A 17,669-nucleotide genomic window follows, 5' to 3' on the forward strand; every position below is an offset into this window, starting at 1 on the left:
CGCTCGCTCCGCCTGCTTGCCAAGAGACCTATCCCCGGGGAATTATTCAGGCTGAAATAGGACACTGGTATACATAAGTAGCACGCCGATATGCCAATACTTATGCCCACAAGTTCATTCATACCATTCTCCAATCTACCCACTCTCTAGACTCCACAGCCAGCCATCATGCCCGCTACTCCTTTGCCTGTCAATCTTGCCGGTCCACCATTAAGTGACCGTGAGGCCATTGCCGATGCCTGCTACCGCACCACAGCCTCTATTGACCACGCCGACGAAGAGCTCTTCTGGTCCGCCGTGACTGATGACATATATGCCGAAGTTGCTGGCATGACTGTCACCAATGCACAAGATCTAAAGACCAAAGTTTGGGACAATGTCATCAAGGTCGACACCATCCACTACCTCACCAACATGCGCATCAGCGTTGACACGCCAACAACGGCCCGAGTGACCTTTACATCTCTCGCTCAGCACTGCCGACATGGCAAAGGGTTTGAGCCAGGCCCCAACAAGTTCACCACTGGCGCCATCTACAACTGCGACGCTGTGAAAGTGGGTGACCTTTGGAGGTTCAAGTCGTGGAAGGCGAACCATGTCTGGGGTGATGGTGACCCATCTGTCATGGTGGCTTAGATGGCCTATCCACATTCTGGAGGTGGCAACAACTGCAAAATTGAACTGTGTGCATAGTGTGGTGACATCTTTCTATCCAATATACTTCAGTGTACAGACTCAAATTTATCACGAATGAACTGGGACGGTTACAACATCGCCTTGTCCTTGATGTTGTTTGTCTTTCCTATAAAGCAGCTTTACCTCACAGTATTCGATAGAAGGGTTTTCACTATAAGCAGCCAGAGGCAACCTTTCTGCGAAAAACAACAAGACAAAGTAGCTGGCCAGTTGGCTAGCTCAACAGAAACTATAAGTCAACAAACTGTTTGAAAGTGCTTAAATAATCTATTTTTGATGAGTTTGATTGGAGTAAAATACGAGTATACGCTCAAAATTTACTAAGAAAGAGGTGTTGTCTGATAAAATTGTGATAGAATTAGATAACTCGACCCATGGTACTGCAGCGTCAAGCTTTGCAGGTGGGGCTATATGGGGGCACAACATATGGTGGACCCACCTGTTGAGTAATGCAGTTATGCAGCTATCCATGTGAAGTTATGACCGACATGTCACAGCCCAGTTCCTAATTCCGTCTCCAGTTCCCGTTTTCCCATTTCCTGCAACTGTGGGACGATAAGCACCTCGGCTATCTGGGTCAGCGGGTAAGTTACACTCCGGCGGTGTTTTATTGATGCGCTGTTCAATGAGATGTTGCTTACGGAAGAGCATTACAGAGCTAGTAACGGACTAGCTCCATATCCACGACTCACTTGTGCCCTGCCCCATTTGTGGATAACATCCTGTCTGTGTACTATTGGTCTTCAGACGTTGAGCCCCCCGGAGTAAGGTCTTGAGCCGGGGGGATTATGTGATGAGAGAATGGGCTGAGCAGAATCGGCAGGGTGTCAGTCATGGTATCGGAGCCTGGCTAGTTAAATTTCCGGACTTTGGTGCCGGGGTGGCCATTAACTAATATAAGGGCCATACCAAGCTTTTATACTGCTCAGTCTTGGTTGCATCCTTATCTGCACAGAGCTATACCCCTCCCCATCCTCAACCAATCATGTTGACATGTCTCTTGGCCTTGGCGAGTGTGGCTCCTAGCATGGTAGTCCACGGCCACTTCATTAGACATGATGCTTATACGCTCGAAGAGCTGTATGAACCATGGGTTTCACCCGCCACGGAAATCGCATCTTCAACAGATGCCAACTTTTCTTCCGTTGTTGGACCGCGGTGGTCGGCTTGGGAAGCGCCGCATTGGTCTGGGGCAATCAAGCCCGCAACGGAAAAAGATCTCCAGAAAGTGGTGAGTATTGTTTCCTTGTATTTCGCTTATTGGTATATCAGAAAGACTTATGGGAACAACAGGTCCAAATATCAGTTGCAAACAAGATCCCATTCATTGCAACCAATGGTGGCCATGGTCCGAAAGTCGGTCAAGGCCAGTTTACCGGCATCAACGTGAACCTTGCCAGTTTTAATACTGTCAATATCGATACCGCCAACAATTTGGTGACCATTGGAGCTGGCGTCAAGTTGTGGGATGTCCAAAAAGGGTTGTATGATGTCGGCAAAGAAATCCGTATGTGCCTTCTATTTGATCTCCATCCAATATCCGTCAAAGTCTACTGTGTGAGAAAAGCGGCATATTGACTGACCTGGGATTGTCCAGAAACCGGCAATTCCATCTGCCCGGGTGCCATTGGGGTTACCATCGGCGCCGGCATTGGCATGATGACGGGCATGTACGGTCTAATGATCGACACGCTTAAGTCTGTCCGTATTGTGACCGCAAAGGGCCAATTGGTGAAGGCTTCGGCAACGGAAAACAAGGATCTCTTCTGGGCAATTCGCGGAGCCGGTATCAACTTTGGCATTGTAACAGAAGCAACCTACAGAATCCATGAACAAACCAACCACGGCAATCTGACCGCAGTTACTTTTGTCTACGCGGCACCGTCTAATCGTTCGCTCTGGGAGACCATGAAAACGTTTGATGGCAACCAGCCAGCCAAGCTATCCTTCCAAGCGGTCATCAGGTTTGACCGGACTACCGACTCGTCGAGTATTGTTTTGCAGCTCTGGTACTTTGGCCCTGTGGCGGAGGCACAGCCATACATTGACCAGTTTGCCGCTATCGGTCCGGTTGTTAAATCTGTGACATATCTGCCCCAGACCGAGGTGTTCTACCAGTCCCAGACGGCTGGAGTGTGCGACAGGGGAAACATCATCAGTGCACACACCTTGGGCTTCAAGCAAACTGACGTCGCAAGCTATGAGGCTCACTTTGCAGATATGACGGCCTTTTACAAGGCAAATCCTGCGTTCAAGGGAGAATCCGTGCTCCAGTATTACAGCAACGAGGTGACTATCCAGACACCAGTGTCTGAAACTGCTTTCCCGTGGCGTGATATTCAAGTGTGGTGGTAAGTTCTTCTAGCTCTGTGGAGTGTCTCTGTTGTTTATTTTTCCTTGTACTAATTTCACGATTTATTTCTATTTCTTCAGGCTCACACAAAACGAATACACGGACGCCTCAATCAGGCCTCAGGTTGATCAGTTTATGAGCGGACAACGCACGAATCTACAGGCAACCAGCGGTTTCTCTACGCCTCACGTTTATTTGAACTATGCCTATGGGGACGAAGGAGCGGCCGCATGGTATTCTGCAGCCAACTTGCCCAAGCTTCGAAAACTTAAATCCATATGGGATCCCTCTCGTATATTTGGAAATGGGGCGTCTATTTACTAAACAGGGATTCATACAGCATTATCATACAGCATTATCATAAGGGGTTTACTATGATAGAAAGTCATCTAGCTCTTTAGATTAATACCTTGTCTAGAAATGAAACTATCTGTCATTGAAATTATTTTGAACGTAGACAACCTTTGGATTCTGCTTTAAAAATTATACTGCGATCTTAAGATTTACTCTTATACCTGATTCCGGATACACGCGGTAGTCCTTGTTGAGGATATACAGAGAGGGAGATATAAAGAATGGGGAGATATTGAAAAATCTATACGATAGCAGGGTACTTATTTATACGCTGTAAATATAGCAGATAAAATAATACATGTAAAGATCTCGGTCTAAAATTAAACTGACCGGCAGCAGGGACGTGATAAACCAACAGTCCTACATGAGGTTGTTTGTGTACCTGGATGTTGTAATTCAGTTCTATATTTTTATCTAAAACAACAGAATGTACATTAAGTAGCTGCAGCTTTGATGTTTGTAACCATCTTTTCAACATCGTAGTCCCATATGATTCGGGAGGCTCTCTCAAGCTTCAGTTTGCTCCTCTCAGCATCCCGCCCCGTGGGACCATATCGCCACTGGTACATTTGGCCCATCTCGCGCGAGCTACGCACAACCCATTTTCCACGCTCCATCCTTGCTTGGCTATAGGCCTGCAGTGCGTGTACAATCGCCGCTCTCTGGTCACGATGATCGCCACTATTGCTGCTGGCCTTCACGATATCCAAGGCTTCACAAAGCACAAGAGCGTCTTCGACACCGATACAGGCACCGACACCCTGGAACGGGCTGCTGGCATGAGCAGCATCACCGGCCAGGCAGACGCGACCGCGAGCATATGTTGGCGCCGGGTGTTCGTCCATGTCAAAGATCCCCCATTTGACCATGTTCTCTGGGAAGCACTTCGCAATGTCGACCAGGTGCGGGCCCCAGCCGACCACGATCCGCTCGAGCTCATCGCGTGTGGCCGGAGCCGTCATTCTCTCTGGGTCAGGGAACTCTGAGGACTCATGGGCGAAGAAGGCAACGTTTAGGAGGGTTCCGTTCATGACCTGTTGAGGATGTTAGCTTACGCCGCTTTACAGATGTAAGTCAATTGGTGAAGGGTGTGGCGCTTAGACTGACAGGATACGACATCATGTTGGCGTTCGGACCACAGTGCATACAACCGCTCATTGCCTTGGCCTCACCGAGGGCGGCGATGCCGGCGTCAATGGGCAGCATCGTTCGGTAAGCAACCGTGTGAGTATAGCTGGGACGGGTTGCCGGGTGATTAGCGCCGAGAAGCACCTTTCGGGTGGTCGAGTGGATGCCATCGCACCCAAGCACAGCATGTGCCTCGGCCGTGCTACCGTCGGCAAAATGGAGGACCACTTTATCGTTCGAATCGTTGTCGTCGTAGCTCACAAGCTGCTTCCCAAACTTGGCTGCACCATCTGGCAGCAGTGCAACCATGCCTAACAGGAAGTGTGAGCGCACGCAGCCCCAGAATGAGAGCTTGTTGCCCGGCATTTGGAAGAGCAGTGAGGTCGATTCATCCTCGGCCTCCTGCTTTGTCTGTGGATGGTAGGCATTCCAATAGCTCGTGCTTGCATTGTTAGGATCCGACTTCTGGCTGATGCGGCCCAGCACGTCAAAGATGCCAGGATCCAGGCGCCGCATACACTCCTGGGCCACGCCAGTGAACGAAAATCCAGCGCCGATCTCGTGCCAGCTGGAGGCGCGCTCGTAAATGGTCACTTTGATCCCTCGATTTATCAGGCCGAGAGCTGTCATGGCTCCGATGATGCCACCACCTACAATGGCCACCTCGAGAGAGGGGGTTGTAGTGCTGCTGTTGCTTGCCATGATGTTGAAGGGGTTGAAGAGCAGTCTATTTGCTTCCAAGAGCCGAAGTTAAGCCAATTGGGTATGATAGAATATAAAATATGTATCCAATACTAGAAAGGATACTACCACCTTGATAGGTAGGATGATTAGCGTATAGTTACTACTTATTTTCATTCACATGCATAGTGTCTATTGAAAGTAACACATTTTTTTCGAAACACGGCCCCCAAAAGTATTGCATGTCGATAATCAAATGACAATGAGCAATATCCAGCTTATGTCTGTGTTGTGTAGACTTTCATCCAAGGCGGAGTTACTATTGTCCTCTAGGGCTTATTCATGGATCTACCAAGTACCTGGGCCCAGGAGGTACTATTCCTAGTGCTGACAGTCCCAATAGATTGTTTTAGAACGAAAAATCCCGTGCGGACTTTCGGATAAAATATAGAAACGGACTGCTATTCAGATATGAAACCCCCGGAAGTATATCACGCCTATCTCTATGTGGAAGGCAAGTCCGCAGGCAAGGCCAATCTCCGATGTTAGTAGCCAATTTTAGGGACCTGTAAGGCTGTATGAATCCACATGTAATATCTCGAGTATAGAATCAAATGATACAAGTGATTCGCAACAACTCGGGTTGACCTGATTCTTTTTCACTTAGTGGTTGAGTACCTAGTCAGCTACACACATTACCTACACTACAATGACTACATCTTCTATTCCCTCTTCTGTGGGGGATGCACAGAAGGCGACGACCTTCGTGTTTGGGGGTCACATCGGCACACAGAGCAAAAGGTCACTGAAAAAGCCAGTAAAGCAACTCCTCAGCGGACCCAACGCCAAATGGATATTGGAGGCCGTGGCTGGGCTGCCGCAATACTGGGCAGCCGTGGTGGAAAAGATCCCCGAGGCCGGCACAGTAGCGGGTGCGGAGCAGTTGAGCGACTTCGACTCATGGCTGCGAAACGGCATCTCAGCGGGCGACCTGATCGCGCCCGAGGCAGAGCTACCCAGCGTCGCTATTGGGCCGCTGATGGTAGCTATCCAACTGGACCAGTACTGGCGGTATCTGGAGTTTCGGTTGGGTGATGTTGCTGTTGAAGATCCTCAAGCAGAACTCGTTCGACAACAGCAACAACAGAACACCACCCCGGTGGAAACGCTGGGCTTCTGCGCCGGCCTGATTGCCGCGGTAGCGGTGGCGAGCTCACACGACGTGGACGAGTTTCAAAAATACGGCGCGGTGGCGGTGCGCCTCGGCTTGTTGATGGCAGCGGTGGTGGATGCGCGAGAGGCCCGGGACACGGCCAAGGGCAAGGGCGGGTCGGTGTCGTTTGCGACGGCGTGGCGCAGTGGCAGCAAGCAAGGCGATGACATGACAAGAATTGTGTCTTCGCTAACGCCGGACGCTTATATATCGGTTCTGTTTGACGAGGCGCGAGCGACAGTGACGACATCAGAGCGCCTGGCGCCGACGCTAGTACGGAAACTGCGAGCCGCGGGCGTGAAGGCCGTCCCGTTAGGGTTTAAGGGCTATCTACACGCGCCAGGGGCGGAGCGGAAGCGGGACGCGGATGCGCTGATCGAACTATGCCACTCGACATCGTATGGTGGCCAGCTACAGTTTCCGGCTACAGCGGCCCAGTTGGCCCTGCCGACATACAGCAACTCGGCGGACGGAGCCCATGTCTCGGCCGATGAGACAGATCTCACCGCAATGTTGCTGCGGGCGATCTTGACGCAGCAGTTCAACTGGGCCGGGACGGTGTCGAAGCTGCTATCAGTGTCAGCGTCAACTCAGAAGGAGGTGTCACTAGTGGCCTTTGGACTAGACCAGTGCATTCCACCGACAATTACGCGGCGGTATGGGCCAAAGGAAACATCCTTCGAGGAGCTGGAACCCCATATTGAAAGCCGGAGGATTCAAAGGGCGTCGATGACTGCAGCCACGGCTACCCCAACGGTCAACGGCACTAGCACCGGGGTTTCAACAACCATATCAGCAGCTTCGCCTATGTCAGAACGAGAAAAAGACACTGAGGAGGCCATTGCCATTGTGGGCATGTCTATCAACGTGTCCGGTGCCGAGGATCTGGAGGAGTTCGCGGCGATGCTGAAAACGGGCAAATCGCAGCATGAAGTGATCACGCGGGAGCGGATGATGCACGACATGCTGTTCCGGGATGCAGCAGACGCGGATGGGAAGAAGTACTATGGCAACTTCGTGCGCGACGCGGATGCCTTCGACCACAAATTCTTCAAGCGTAGCCCACGCGAGTCACAGGCCATGGACCCTCAGTGCCGGCTGTCGCTGCAGGCGGCATACCAGGCAGTCGAGCAGTCAGGATACTTCACGGAACCCAAAACAGACAAAGAAGAACACATTGGCTGCTACCTAGGCGTATGCGGCGTCGACTACGAGCAAAATATAGCCTCACATGCGCCGAGCGCGTTCACGGCGACAGGCGGACTACGCAGTTTTATTACCGGTCGTATCGCGCACTTTTTCGGGTGGACAGGCCCGGCGATGACGTTCGATACAGCTTGCTCGTCGTCGACGGTAGCGATGCACACTGCCTGCCGTAACATCCTGTCCGGCGAGGCAAGTGCTGCGCTAGTCGGCGGCGTCAACGTCATGACCAACCTGCAATGGATACAGAACCTAAGCGCCGGCAGCTTCTTGAGCCCGACGGGGCAGTGTAAGCCATTTGACGGCGACGCCGACGGCTACTGTCGGGCGGAGGGCGTCGCTTTCGTCTTTCTCAAGAAGCTATCAGATGCCCAGGCCGCCGGTAACACGGTGCTGGGAACGATCCGGGCAACGGCAGTTTACCAGAACCTCAACATCACGCCGCTGTTCGTGCCCAACGTGCCGTCGCTGTCGCAGCTGTTCAAGGACGTGATCAAGAAGGCCGGCATCGACCCGGCTGAGATCTCCGTGGTCGAAGCCCACGGCACCGGCACGCCAGTCGGTGACCCAGCCGAGTACGAGAGCGTCAAGCTGGCGGTGGCCAGCCCGCTACGTGAAACCGCCGTGGCCATTGGCTCAGTGAAAGGCCATGTCGGCCACACAGAGGGCGCATCCGGGGTGATCGCACTGGTGAAATTACTCATGATGATGCGCGACAACTTCATCCCACCACAGGCCAGCTTCAAGCGCATGAACCCACACATCCACGCGTCGCCGACCGATATGGTAGAGGTGGTGACGGCGCTACGACCGTGGCCGGCTGACCGCAAGGTCGCCCTGCTCAACAATTACGGCGCCTGCGGGTCTAACGCCAGTCTCGTCTTGGCCTACTCAGCGCACAAGCCGACCCCGAACAACCGCTTGCTAGCTGAGGCAACGGCCCGCCAGCCCTTCTGGATCACCGGATTCGACGCACGCAGCATCGCCGTCTATAGCAAGGCACTAGCTCTGTACCTACGCACCCACACAGGAGGCCAAAAGGCAACCCTGGCCGATGTGGCGTTCAACTTGGCCCGGCAATCGAACCCCGGTCTACCGCAGGGATTGGTCTTCAGCTGCCGGTCACTAGAGGAGCTGCAGGAAAAGCTTACCCTCGCTGCCGTGGCTACTAAAGAAACAGCCGCCGCCAGCGGTATCGCAGTCGTCAAAGCGGAGCGGCCGGTCGTTCTATGCTTCGGCGGCCAGAATTCCACGTTTGTCGGGCTGGAGCGCGCACTCTACGATGGCGTCGCCGTTTTGCAACAGCACCTAGACGCGTGCGATGCGGCCGTCACGGCGGCTGGCTTGTCTAGCATCTTCCCTGCCATCTTCTCGCGCAAGCCCATCCGCGACATCGTCCAGCTGCAGACTGCCCTGTTCGCCATGCAGTACGCCAGTGCCCGGGCGTGGATAGACTGCGGGCTGGCCTCGAAGGTCGTGTCAGTCGTGGGCCACAGCTTCGGCGAAATCACGGCCCTCTGTGTAGCAGGCGTGCTGAGCCTCAGCGACACCGTCCGACTTGTCGCTGGCCGGGCGAGGTTGGTGCGCGACGCCTGGGGGCCGGACTCTGGAGCCATGATGGCGGTAGAGGCGGATGAGGCACTCGTGCATGATCTACTCAAAGCGGCTAATATCACCAGTGACGGCTCCGCCAGCATCGCCTGCTACAATGGCCCTCGTAGCTTCACGCTAGCCGGGACAACCCAGGCCATCGACGCAGTTGCTGCAACTCTCGCTGGCAATAGCAAGTTTGCCGGAGCTGGTATCAAGAGCAAGCGACTCAATGTCACCAACGCCTTCCACTCAGTGCTGGTAGAGCAGCTCGTTGGTGAACTCGGAAACGTCGGCCGGGGCCTGACCTTCCACAGCGCCGAGATCCCGGTCGAACGAGCTACTGAGCACGATTCAACAGAACCGCTAGACTGGAGCTTTGTGCCGTCGCACATGCGCCAGCCTGTTTTCTTCAACCACGCTGTACAGCGGCTAGCCAAGAAACACCCGCAGGCTATATTCCTGGAGGCTGGATCTAACTCAACGATCACAGTGATGGCGAGCCGTGCGTTGGCCCAAGTCACTTCTGCCAGCCCTGACATGCTCGCTTTCCAGGCTGTGTCCATCACCAACACCGAAAAGGGCCTTGACGGACTCACAGATGCCACCGTTGCGCTATGGAAGCAGGGCCTGCGCGTGTCCTTCTGGCCTCACCACCCTTCCCAGGCACGTGAGTACGTGCAGCTGCTGCTACCACCGTACCAGTTCGAGAAGTCACGCCACTGGCTGGATGTGAAGTCGCCGACGGAGGTTGTCAGCAAGGCAGCCCAGGCCATGATTGAAGCAGGAGGTTATACCGTCGGAGGTGCCTCTGTCACTCAAGTGGAAGACCCCCGTTCCCTCCCTCTCTGGACATTCATCGGCTACCCAGAGGCCAAAAAGAATAAGAAGCTTGCCCGCTTCCGCATCAACACTGCCTCGGACCCGTACCAGCGCCTATTTTCATCCCATGTCATCGCCCAGACAGCACCCATCTGCCCGGCGACACTCGAGATCGACATGGCCATCGAGGCTCTCTTCAGCCTCAATCTAGACTGGCGACCAGCTGGTTATTCGCCTACGGTGCACAATCTCATCAGCCACGCACCGGTGTGTGCCGACTCGACGCGTGTTTTCTACATGGACCTATCGCCGCTAGACAAGGCCGAGATGAAGTGGCACTTGAGCCTACACAGTGTGGCCAGCAACGGCGACTCCCAGGTCCATGCCGAGGCCACGATACGCATGCGTGCACCGACCGACACCTCGTTTTTACAACAGTTCAGCCATTACGAGCGTCTGGTCAACCACGCGCAGTGTCAGTCTCTTCTTAAGCTAGATCTCGACAACGACGGCGTCGAGATGCTACACGGCCGCAACGTGTACCGCGCCTTCAGCGAGATTGTCGATTTCGGGCCGGTCTACCGCGGCGTGAAATACATCGTCGGCCGCCCCGGCGAGAGCGCTGGTGTTATTCATAAACGCCACGAGGGCCACACTTGGCTCGACGTGCCTATGGGCGACTCCTTTGGCCAGGTCGCCGGTATCTATGTGAATCTGCTGACCGACGACCTGCCGCCGGGCGAGATGTTCATTGCCACCAGCTGCGAGCTCCTAATGCGATCGCCAAAGGCACTCCCAGAGATTTCTGGTAAAGAGAACGGCCCCGGTATCTGGCACGTCCTTGCGCGCCATACGCGCCAGTCTGACAAGGCCTACATAAGCGACGTTTTTGTCTTTGACGCCGCCACAGGCGCGTTGAACGACGTCATGCTTGGTCTGCAGTATGCGCGCGTGCCCAAAGCGTCCATGAGTAAGATTCTCACACGCTTCACGACAGACCAGAAGTTCCTTAGAAATCCGGCGGTGGCACCGTCTGTTCCGGCTGCTGCTGCTCCTGCTGCTGCTCCCCCAGTTGCAGTTGCTGCTGCTCTCGAGGCCGTCAAAACTAGTGCTAAAGTAAAGAAAGAAAAGAAGAAGACTCCAGACATCACCCAAGACGTGTGTAACCTAGTCGCTAATGTCTCCGGTGTCGACCCCAGCGACATGACACTCGACAGCGAGATGGCCGACCTAGGCATTGACTCGCTGATGGGCATGGAGCTGGCCCGCGAGGTCGAGAACACGTTCAAATTCACCCTCGACCACGGCGAGATGATGGAGGCAACCAGTCTGCGCCAGTTTGTCGCCTGCGTCGCAAATGGGCTGAGCAAGATGGGGGTAGATGCCGGGGGAGACGCCGTCGATCAAAATTCAGATGACAGCGACAGCGACTCCGCCGCAGAACTCATTACGCCGCCAGATGAGAACGACGACACTGCCTCCGATATCACCACCCCAGACCCAGAAGAGGCTTCTGCTCTCGCTAAGCCCGTCTCGCTACCAGTCGGTCCAGTCACCAGTAATCTGACCCTCTCCCACTCCGACATCCTCGAGTGCTTCGGCCAGGTCAAGCTAACGACTGACGATAAGATCCGCGAGTTTGGGCTTGACAGCATCGCCCGCGTCAGCCTTGCCGGCAGCAGCAAACTCTGCACAGCCCTAGTCGTCGAGGCCTTTGACCAGCTCGGGTCGCCGCTGCGAACAGCCGCATCGGGGCAGCTGCTAGACCGAGTTGCATTCTTGCCACAGCACGGCCGCATGATGGAGTTTGTCTACGGCTTCCTCGAGCGTGAGGCGCGCCTAATTGATATCGATACAGTGACGGGCCAAATTACGCGCACGCACATAGCTGTGCCGCGCAAGAACAGCGCTACCCTGCTCGAGGAGATGGTCGCTGCGCACCCGGAGTCCGCCATCCCCGACCGCCTGGCCTACTACGCCGGCAAGAACCTGGCCGGTGTGCTCAGTGGCACCACAGACGGTATCCGCGTTATCTTCGGCAGCGCCGAGGGCCGCCAGCTTGTCCAGGCCATGTACTGCGACTATGGCTTCAACCGCATGCACTACCAGCAGATGGCTGATGTTATCACTCAATTATCCAGGCGTGTGACTCAGCCCGGCGAGACCCTGAAAGTTCTTGAAATGGGTGGCGGTACTGGGGGTACGACGAATGTGATGGCTCCGGTGCTGGCGTCCCTGGGTATCCCTGTTGAGTATACCTTCACCGACCTGTCGCCATCCATGGTAGCCAACGCGCGCCGCAAGTTCGCCAAGCAGTACCCGTTTATGCGCTTTGCTGTGCATGATATCGAGAAGACACCGGCTGCGGAGCTCCTGGGACAGCATCTTGTTCTGGCCAGCAACGCCATCCACGCCACCCACGACTTGGTTGTGTCGACCCAAAACGTACACCTGGCCCTCCGCCCTGACGGCTTCCTTATGATCCTCGAGATGACTGAGTGCGTGCCGTCTATGGATATTGTGTTCGGCTTGCTCGAAGGCTGGTGGCTCTTTGACGACGGCCGCACCCACGCTGTCGTGCCCACTGAAGACTGGGAGCGCGCTCTGCACGCCGCCGGCTTCGGCCATGTCGACTGGACTGACGGCAACCGACCCGAGAACGCCTTCCAGAAGGTTATTATTGCCCTGGCCTCTGGAGAGCGGAAAGCTCGTCTCCCGGCGTCTGTGGCGTCTGTGGAGGAAACCAGGGTGATTGATAGAGGCGACGTAGCCGCCCGCGAGGCCGATGCTGAACAACTCGTGGACTCCTACACGTCCGGCTGGGCCACGCCGGCTCTCGATTCCGCAGCCATCGACGTCTCTACTACTTCTACTCCTGCTGTGGTCATCGTCACAGGCGCCACCGGCAGCCTGGGTGCCCACCTTGTGCAGACCCTCGCCAAGCGCCCCGATGTCGCCACTGTCGTCTGCATGAACCGCCATTCCAGCGTCCCAGTCCATCAGCGCCAAGCCGAGGCCTTTTTGTCAAGAGGCATTGCTCTGTCACCCACCGAGCAGGAAAAGCTGCGCGTCTACGAGACCGACACTTCCAAGCCGCAGCTCGGCCTGCCGACTCAAGAATACGTCTGGCTGGTCTCGCATGCCACCCACATTGTGCACAACGCCTGGCCCATGAGCGGCACAAGGCCCCTCAAGGGCTTCGAACCACAGCTGCAGACCATGCGCAACTTGCTTGACCTAGCGCGGGAGATAGCTCTAGGAAAGCCAAAGACGCGCGTCGGCTTCCAGTTTGTGTCCTCGATCGGTGTGGTCGGTTACGCGGATACGTCCGCCGGACCGCGAATCAAGGAAGACCGTGTTCCGATGGCTGCCGTCATGCCCGGCGGCTACCCCGAGGGCAAGTGGGTGCACGAGCGCATGCTCGACGAGACACTGCACTGCTACCCGCACCTATTCCGCGCGACCGTCACGCGCCCAGGCCAGATCGCCGGCTCCAGTCGCAGCGGCTTCTGGAACCCAGTCGAGCACTTTGCCTTCTTGGTTAAGAGTGCGCAAGTTTTGCGCGTGTGGCCCGATCTGCATGGTACCCTGCAGTGGCTGCCTGTCGACCGTAGCGCTAGTGTCATGGTGGATTTGCTGAAACTGGAAAATGACAGTGATGCAGCTTACCCCGTTTACCATATTGACAACCCGGTCGGTCAGCCGTGGGAGGACATGTCACCGGTGCTGGCGTCGGCCCTCGACATCCCTCCTCAAAACATCATCCCCTACGCTGACTGGATTATGCGCGTGCGCCGCTCGCCACTGTCCGCCGACGAGAACCCAGCTGCCCGTCTAATTGACTTCCTCGACGGCCATTTTGAGCGCATGTCCTGCGGTGGCATCATCCTCGACACCCAGAAAGCGAAAGAGCACTCGGCCACCATGGCTGCTGAAGGGCCCGTGAATGCCGATATCGCGCGGGCCTATGTGGCATCTTGGAAGGCCATGGGATATCTGAAATAGATTGTCATATTAGAGAGTTATTGATATGTTTTTTGTTCTTTGTTCTTTCTTTTTTGGCTTGATTGATTTTGGCGTTTCGACTTGGTTCGGATTGGCTAGAACATGGAAATGTGCCCAGATTGTTGCTCTCAATAGTAGTTTAGAGTACATATAATTGAAAATTTGGATATACGAGTGAACAGTAGCAGAAAAGTAAAATCACTTCATTGGCCGAGAGCTTCGAGTTGTTATGGCTTTCTAGATGAGATTTATGTGTCAAAAGATGTTCTTTGGTCACGTGGTGCACAGTTGATGCCTGAGGTATCGGCCAGAATTCGTAACGAGCGACTCTGCTGGGAGGCTCCATCGAAGGTGAGAAAGGTAAACCAGACACCGTCTCGCGAGCCAAAACGGTGAATGCCGTGCTGGACTTCGCTGAGGCGTCACAGCGGTTTCGCAGTCGCGCGAGTAAAGCCGTTGTATTTTGATATCCTCAAGAGGGAACTTAGGCTCAGAGAGCCTCATTTCGGATTTTGAAAGCAAAGAGAACAATCGATTCGAGTCTGAGATCAACAATAAGAAGGGGCATATAGTGCATGAGACGCAATGCGGACCTAGGAGCCAAACAATGCTCATAGTCACTCTTCAAGAACTCACCCCGGCAGACAGATGAAGGGGACAACCAGGTGGGTTCACTTGCGTCCTATGCATGGGAGTTTCTCTCTCTGTAATGCACGCCTCGGTTGGGCTTTGAGAGTACTCAGTGCTCTTAGATTATTGTTTCAAGCGCTGGCTTCTCTAAACAATCATTACAAAGAGAGCACATCTGAATTGTTCCAACTTTGCCAGGCCCATTATTGATTGTTACCCTCTTTGATTCAGACAAAGGGATTCTCTACCAGCTTCCCGCTACAATAGCTTTTGTGCTTTCTAGTGTCCAAATCTGGCAACTCTAGAAGATAAATGCAGGCCAGTCCCTCATCCGATTTTATCTTTCTCAGGTACCATCACTATGCTCAAGTCTCCGAGCTAACCTATATCCATCAACCGAGCCCACCTCCCTCTTCAAGCAGCCCTTAATGACCCCGAATTCATCACACATACAATCGTCAACGCGCCTACATTCTTGAAGATCTTCACAAAAATGTGCATGCTGCGCTACAAATGGTACCGCGGGTCTATTCCCTCTCCCATTAATGAACATATCCCCGGCTGCGGGCACACAGAAGGATGGAGAATCGAACGCTGCGAGGAAGCCCGAGCTCGCTGCAGGGGTGCCTTTTGTGAGGACCCACAACCAGTCCTTCGCCTCGAAGACTCTTACACGATGGGAGATTGTCGTACATGCCAGGGTCTGCGCCCTTTCATCCCCCACGCCCCTCCATTCCTCAACCCGGAGCAGGTCGATGATCCAGCATACCGAGAACAAGAAAAGCGACGGAGGCAAGAGCAAGAGCGGCGAGAACAAGAACAGGAGCAGAGAGAACAAGAACAGGAGCAGAGAGAACAAGAAGACCTACGCCAGTATGGACATCAAAGTCAACAAGAACAAGAGATTTATCAGCAGGGAATAGATCGATACGAACAAGAAAGGCTACGACAACGATACGAACGACATCGGCGATATCAAGAGCAAAATCAAGAATATGCGCGACTGCAACTGCGAGAACAAGCACTCCTCCTCCGAAGACTGCAGCAACAGGACGAAGAGCAGTGACAGAGGGTAGAACAAGCGGAAGAAGAACAAGAGCGATTATGTGAGAGGCTCGAATAAGGGAATCAAGAGCGGTCAAGATATGTCAGACGAGGTTAGAAATGAGGTGTAACTCTACACTTCTCGCGCAGGCTTCGATCATGCTTGGCTTGATCTCTTTTCACCCTCGTTGCGAAGTCAAATACACCACACTGCTCGAATATGGGAATACGTCTTACTGCACAGGTGAACCAGATTGAAATGAAGTTCCAATAGCAGCATATCATCATCTTTATGAAGCAGAACCCTACCCCGGGGATTAGCTAGTCCAAGACAAAGCACAGTTTGTAAAAGAAGAGACCTCGCACCTGACTTTCCACTTTCCTCTTATCCATTTACGCCGCCGTAGTACGTGTATATGAATTTTATGCAAGGTGGACTGCGAATTGAGACAGGTGCTAGAGATCTACATGTGTTGTTAAAAACGGACATCTACAGCTAAGCCATAGATTGCGGACATCGATTAATCATCTTTCATTAAAGCTTTTAGAGAAATCCTCACAGCCTAGACAACTTTTGTGGTAGAATCTCAGACAGTTCTTGGGCCTCCACAGCGATTGGCTGGTCACTCGTTGCTCCTAAGAGATCCAAGACCAAAGATCCCACCAGCGAAAACATCCTAGAGCCCTGCTCGGAGTATCCTGAGTTGCCCGAAAGCAATATGACCGACGGGTCTTTTGGCACGTAGTCGACGAGGGAATGCGAGAGGTTGGTGTACCACGACAGGGGGGTAGCCAGGGAGTCATGCATAGGGTCAATTGCAGGCATTGATTGGCTATCTCCAGCTCCAGCCTCAATAATGACTAGAGCCGAGCGATAGAATCGGCCATCCTGTGTGCGAATACCGGCATTCTTCCTCCCGGTCAATGTGCTCACATATACTATCTCGTCAACCTGTTGTCCCAGAAAGAATTGCACGCCTGCATCTTGGGCTGTGCGATAGACCTATATGCAAGATATAGAAATTAGCCACTATTTCCACCGATTTGATTGTTTTTCAAGGCCCACTACAATTGACAAGTCTCCCGAAGGGGCATGATTATCTTTTCCAAACACCAAGATGTCAGTGTAGCCTCTTTGGGAGAGATGAAGAGCTGCAGAAAGGCCAAAAGACCCAGCGCCGACGATAATAATGGGATCAGATTTGGAAAGGCCCATGGTCGCAAAAGAAAATAAAATAAAACGACCAGTGTGGGATGGGTGCGCAGTTATAGCCCATGCAACTAATTGGCTAAAGTTGGAGATAGCTACAAACACAGTCATTCCAGTCAAATCTTTGATAACATGAGGAGACCGTGAGGGGAACAGTCGACTAGCGCTGATCACCGGCAGGCGGCCCGATCATGTGCTTTTCTCCAATTTTGATCGAATTGGACATTGATCCTATTAAATAGCATGTCTGGGGGCTTAGTATGCTGTAGATGTCAAATTTTGAACAGAATGGCTCGGTATTGACCCTTGAACTCATGATCGCAGCATCCAGATCTATAGAATTGACCGCGGAAGCTGTGAGGGGAAGAACCATGTTGCAATTGGAGCACATCTGGGCTTTCAACATTTGGATCTGGGATACTATGAGACCTTATCTGAGGGTAAATTGAAGGTCACTCCTTCACATATATTCCTTGAAAAGAATCTCATCGCATAATCAAGTTGACAACTATGTTTGTCCAGCTTGATAATTTACTAACAGCACCTCGGGGGAAGCCGAGGAGGCTAGGAACACTCTACTAGAATCAATCAGAGTAATAACCAAGAAATATGCAATTAACCAATGTTGAAACCTGTTGAGATTCAAACTCACTGCGATCTTAGCGGGGCGTGAACCGATTCTCCACCGGAAGCACTCCCGATGTTCTTCACAAATGACCACTTGCTCTTCTACCTCTTCG

General features: G+C 53.4%; 6 protein-coding genes across 6 annotated transcripts; 4 read left to right on the top strand and 2 right to left on the bottom strand.

Moving 5' to 3' along the window:
• Positions 1-168: 168 nt before the first annotated feature.
• Positions 169-636, top strand: N7446_003553 (nuclear transport factor 2 family protein; the record flags this gene model as incomplete). The annotated part of the gene is made up of 1 exon (XM_058512302.1): positions 169-636. The coding sequence occupies one exon, from the start codon at positions 169-171 to the stop codon at positions 634-636; it is 468 nt and encodes a 155-aa protein (XP_058373631.1).
• Positions 637-1,681: 1,045 nt separating this feature from the next.
• N7446_003554 (FAD-binding oxidoreductase) lies at positions 1,682-3,373 on the top strand (the record flags this gene model as incomplete). The annotated part of the gene is made up of 4 exons (XM_058512303.1): positions 1,682-1,927; positions 1,990-2,203; positions 2,294-3,047; positions 3,130-3,373. 4 exons carry the CDS (start codon positions 1,682-1,684, stop codon positions 3,371-3,373), a joined length of 1,458 nt encoding a protein of 485 aa, XP_058373632.1.
• A 464-nt stretch (positions 3,374-3,837) lies between these two features.
• On the bottom strand, positions 3,838-5,257 carry N7446_003555 (FAD-dependent oxidoreductase; the record flags this gene model as incomplete). The annotated part of the gene is made up of 2 exons (XM_058512304.1): positions 3,838-4,437; positions 4,511-5,257. 2 exons carry the CDS (start codon positions 5,255-5,257, stop codon positions 3,838-3,840), a joined length of 1,347 nt encoding a protein of 448 aa, XP_058373633.1.
• Positions 5,258-5,921: 664 nt separating this feature from the next.
• N7446_003556 (uncharacterized protein) lies at positions 5,922-14,045 on the top strand (the record flags this gene model as incomplete). The annotated part of the gene is made up of 1 exon (XM_058512305.1): positions 5,922-14,045. One exon carries the CDS (start codon positions 5,922-5,924, stop codon positions 14,043-14,045), a length of 8,124 nt encoding a protein of 2,707 aa, XP_058373634.1.
• Positions 14,046-15,168: 1,123 nt separating this feature from the next.
• Positions 15,169-15,741, top strand: N7446_003557 (uncharacterized protein; the record flags this gene model as incomplete). The annotated part of the gene is made up of 1 exon (XM_058512306.1): positions 15,169-15,741. One exon carries the CDS (start codon positions 15,169-15,171, stop codon positions 15,739-15,741), a length of 573 nt encoding a protein of 190 aa, XP_058373635.1.
• Positions 15,742-16,275: 534 nt separating this feature from the next.
• Positions 16,276-16,935, bottom strand: N7446_003558 (FAD-dependent oxidoreductase; the record flags this gene model as incomplete). Its single annotated transcript, XM_058512307.1, has 2 exons — positions 16,276-16,722; positions 16,789-16,935. The coding sequence occupies 2 exons, from the start codon at positions 16,933-16,935 to the stop codon at positions 16,276-16,278; spliced, it is 594 nt and encodes a 197-aa protein (XP_058373636.1).
• Between the last annotated feature and the right edge of the window lie 734 nt (positions 16,936-17,669).

Source organism: Penicillium canescens (assembly GCF_028828765.1).
Source record: "Penicillium canescens strain IBT 15451 chromosome Unknown utg000003l_segment0_segment0, whole genome shotgun sequence".
Taxonomy (NCBI): domain Eukaryota; kingdom Fungi; phylum Ascomycota; class Eurotiomycetes; order Eurotiales; family Aspergillaceae; genus Penicillium; species Penicillium canescens.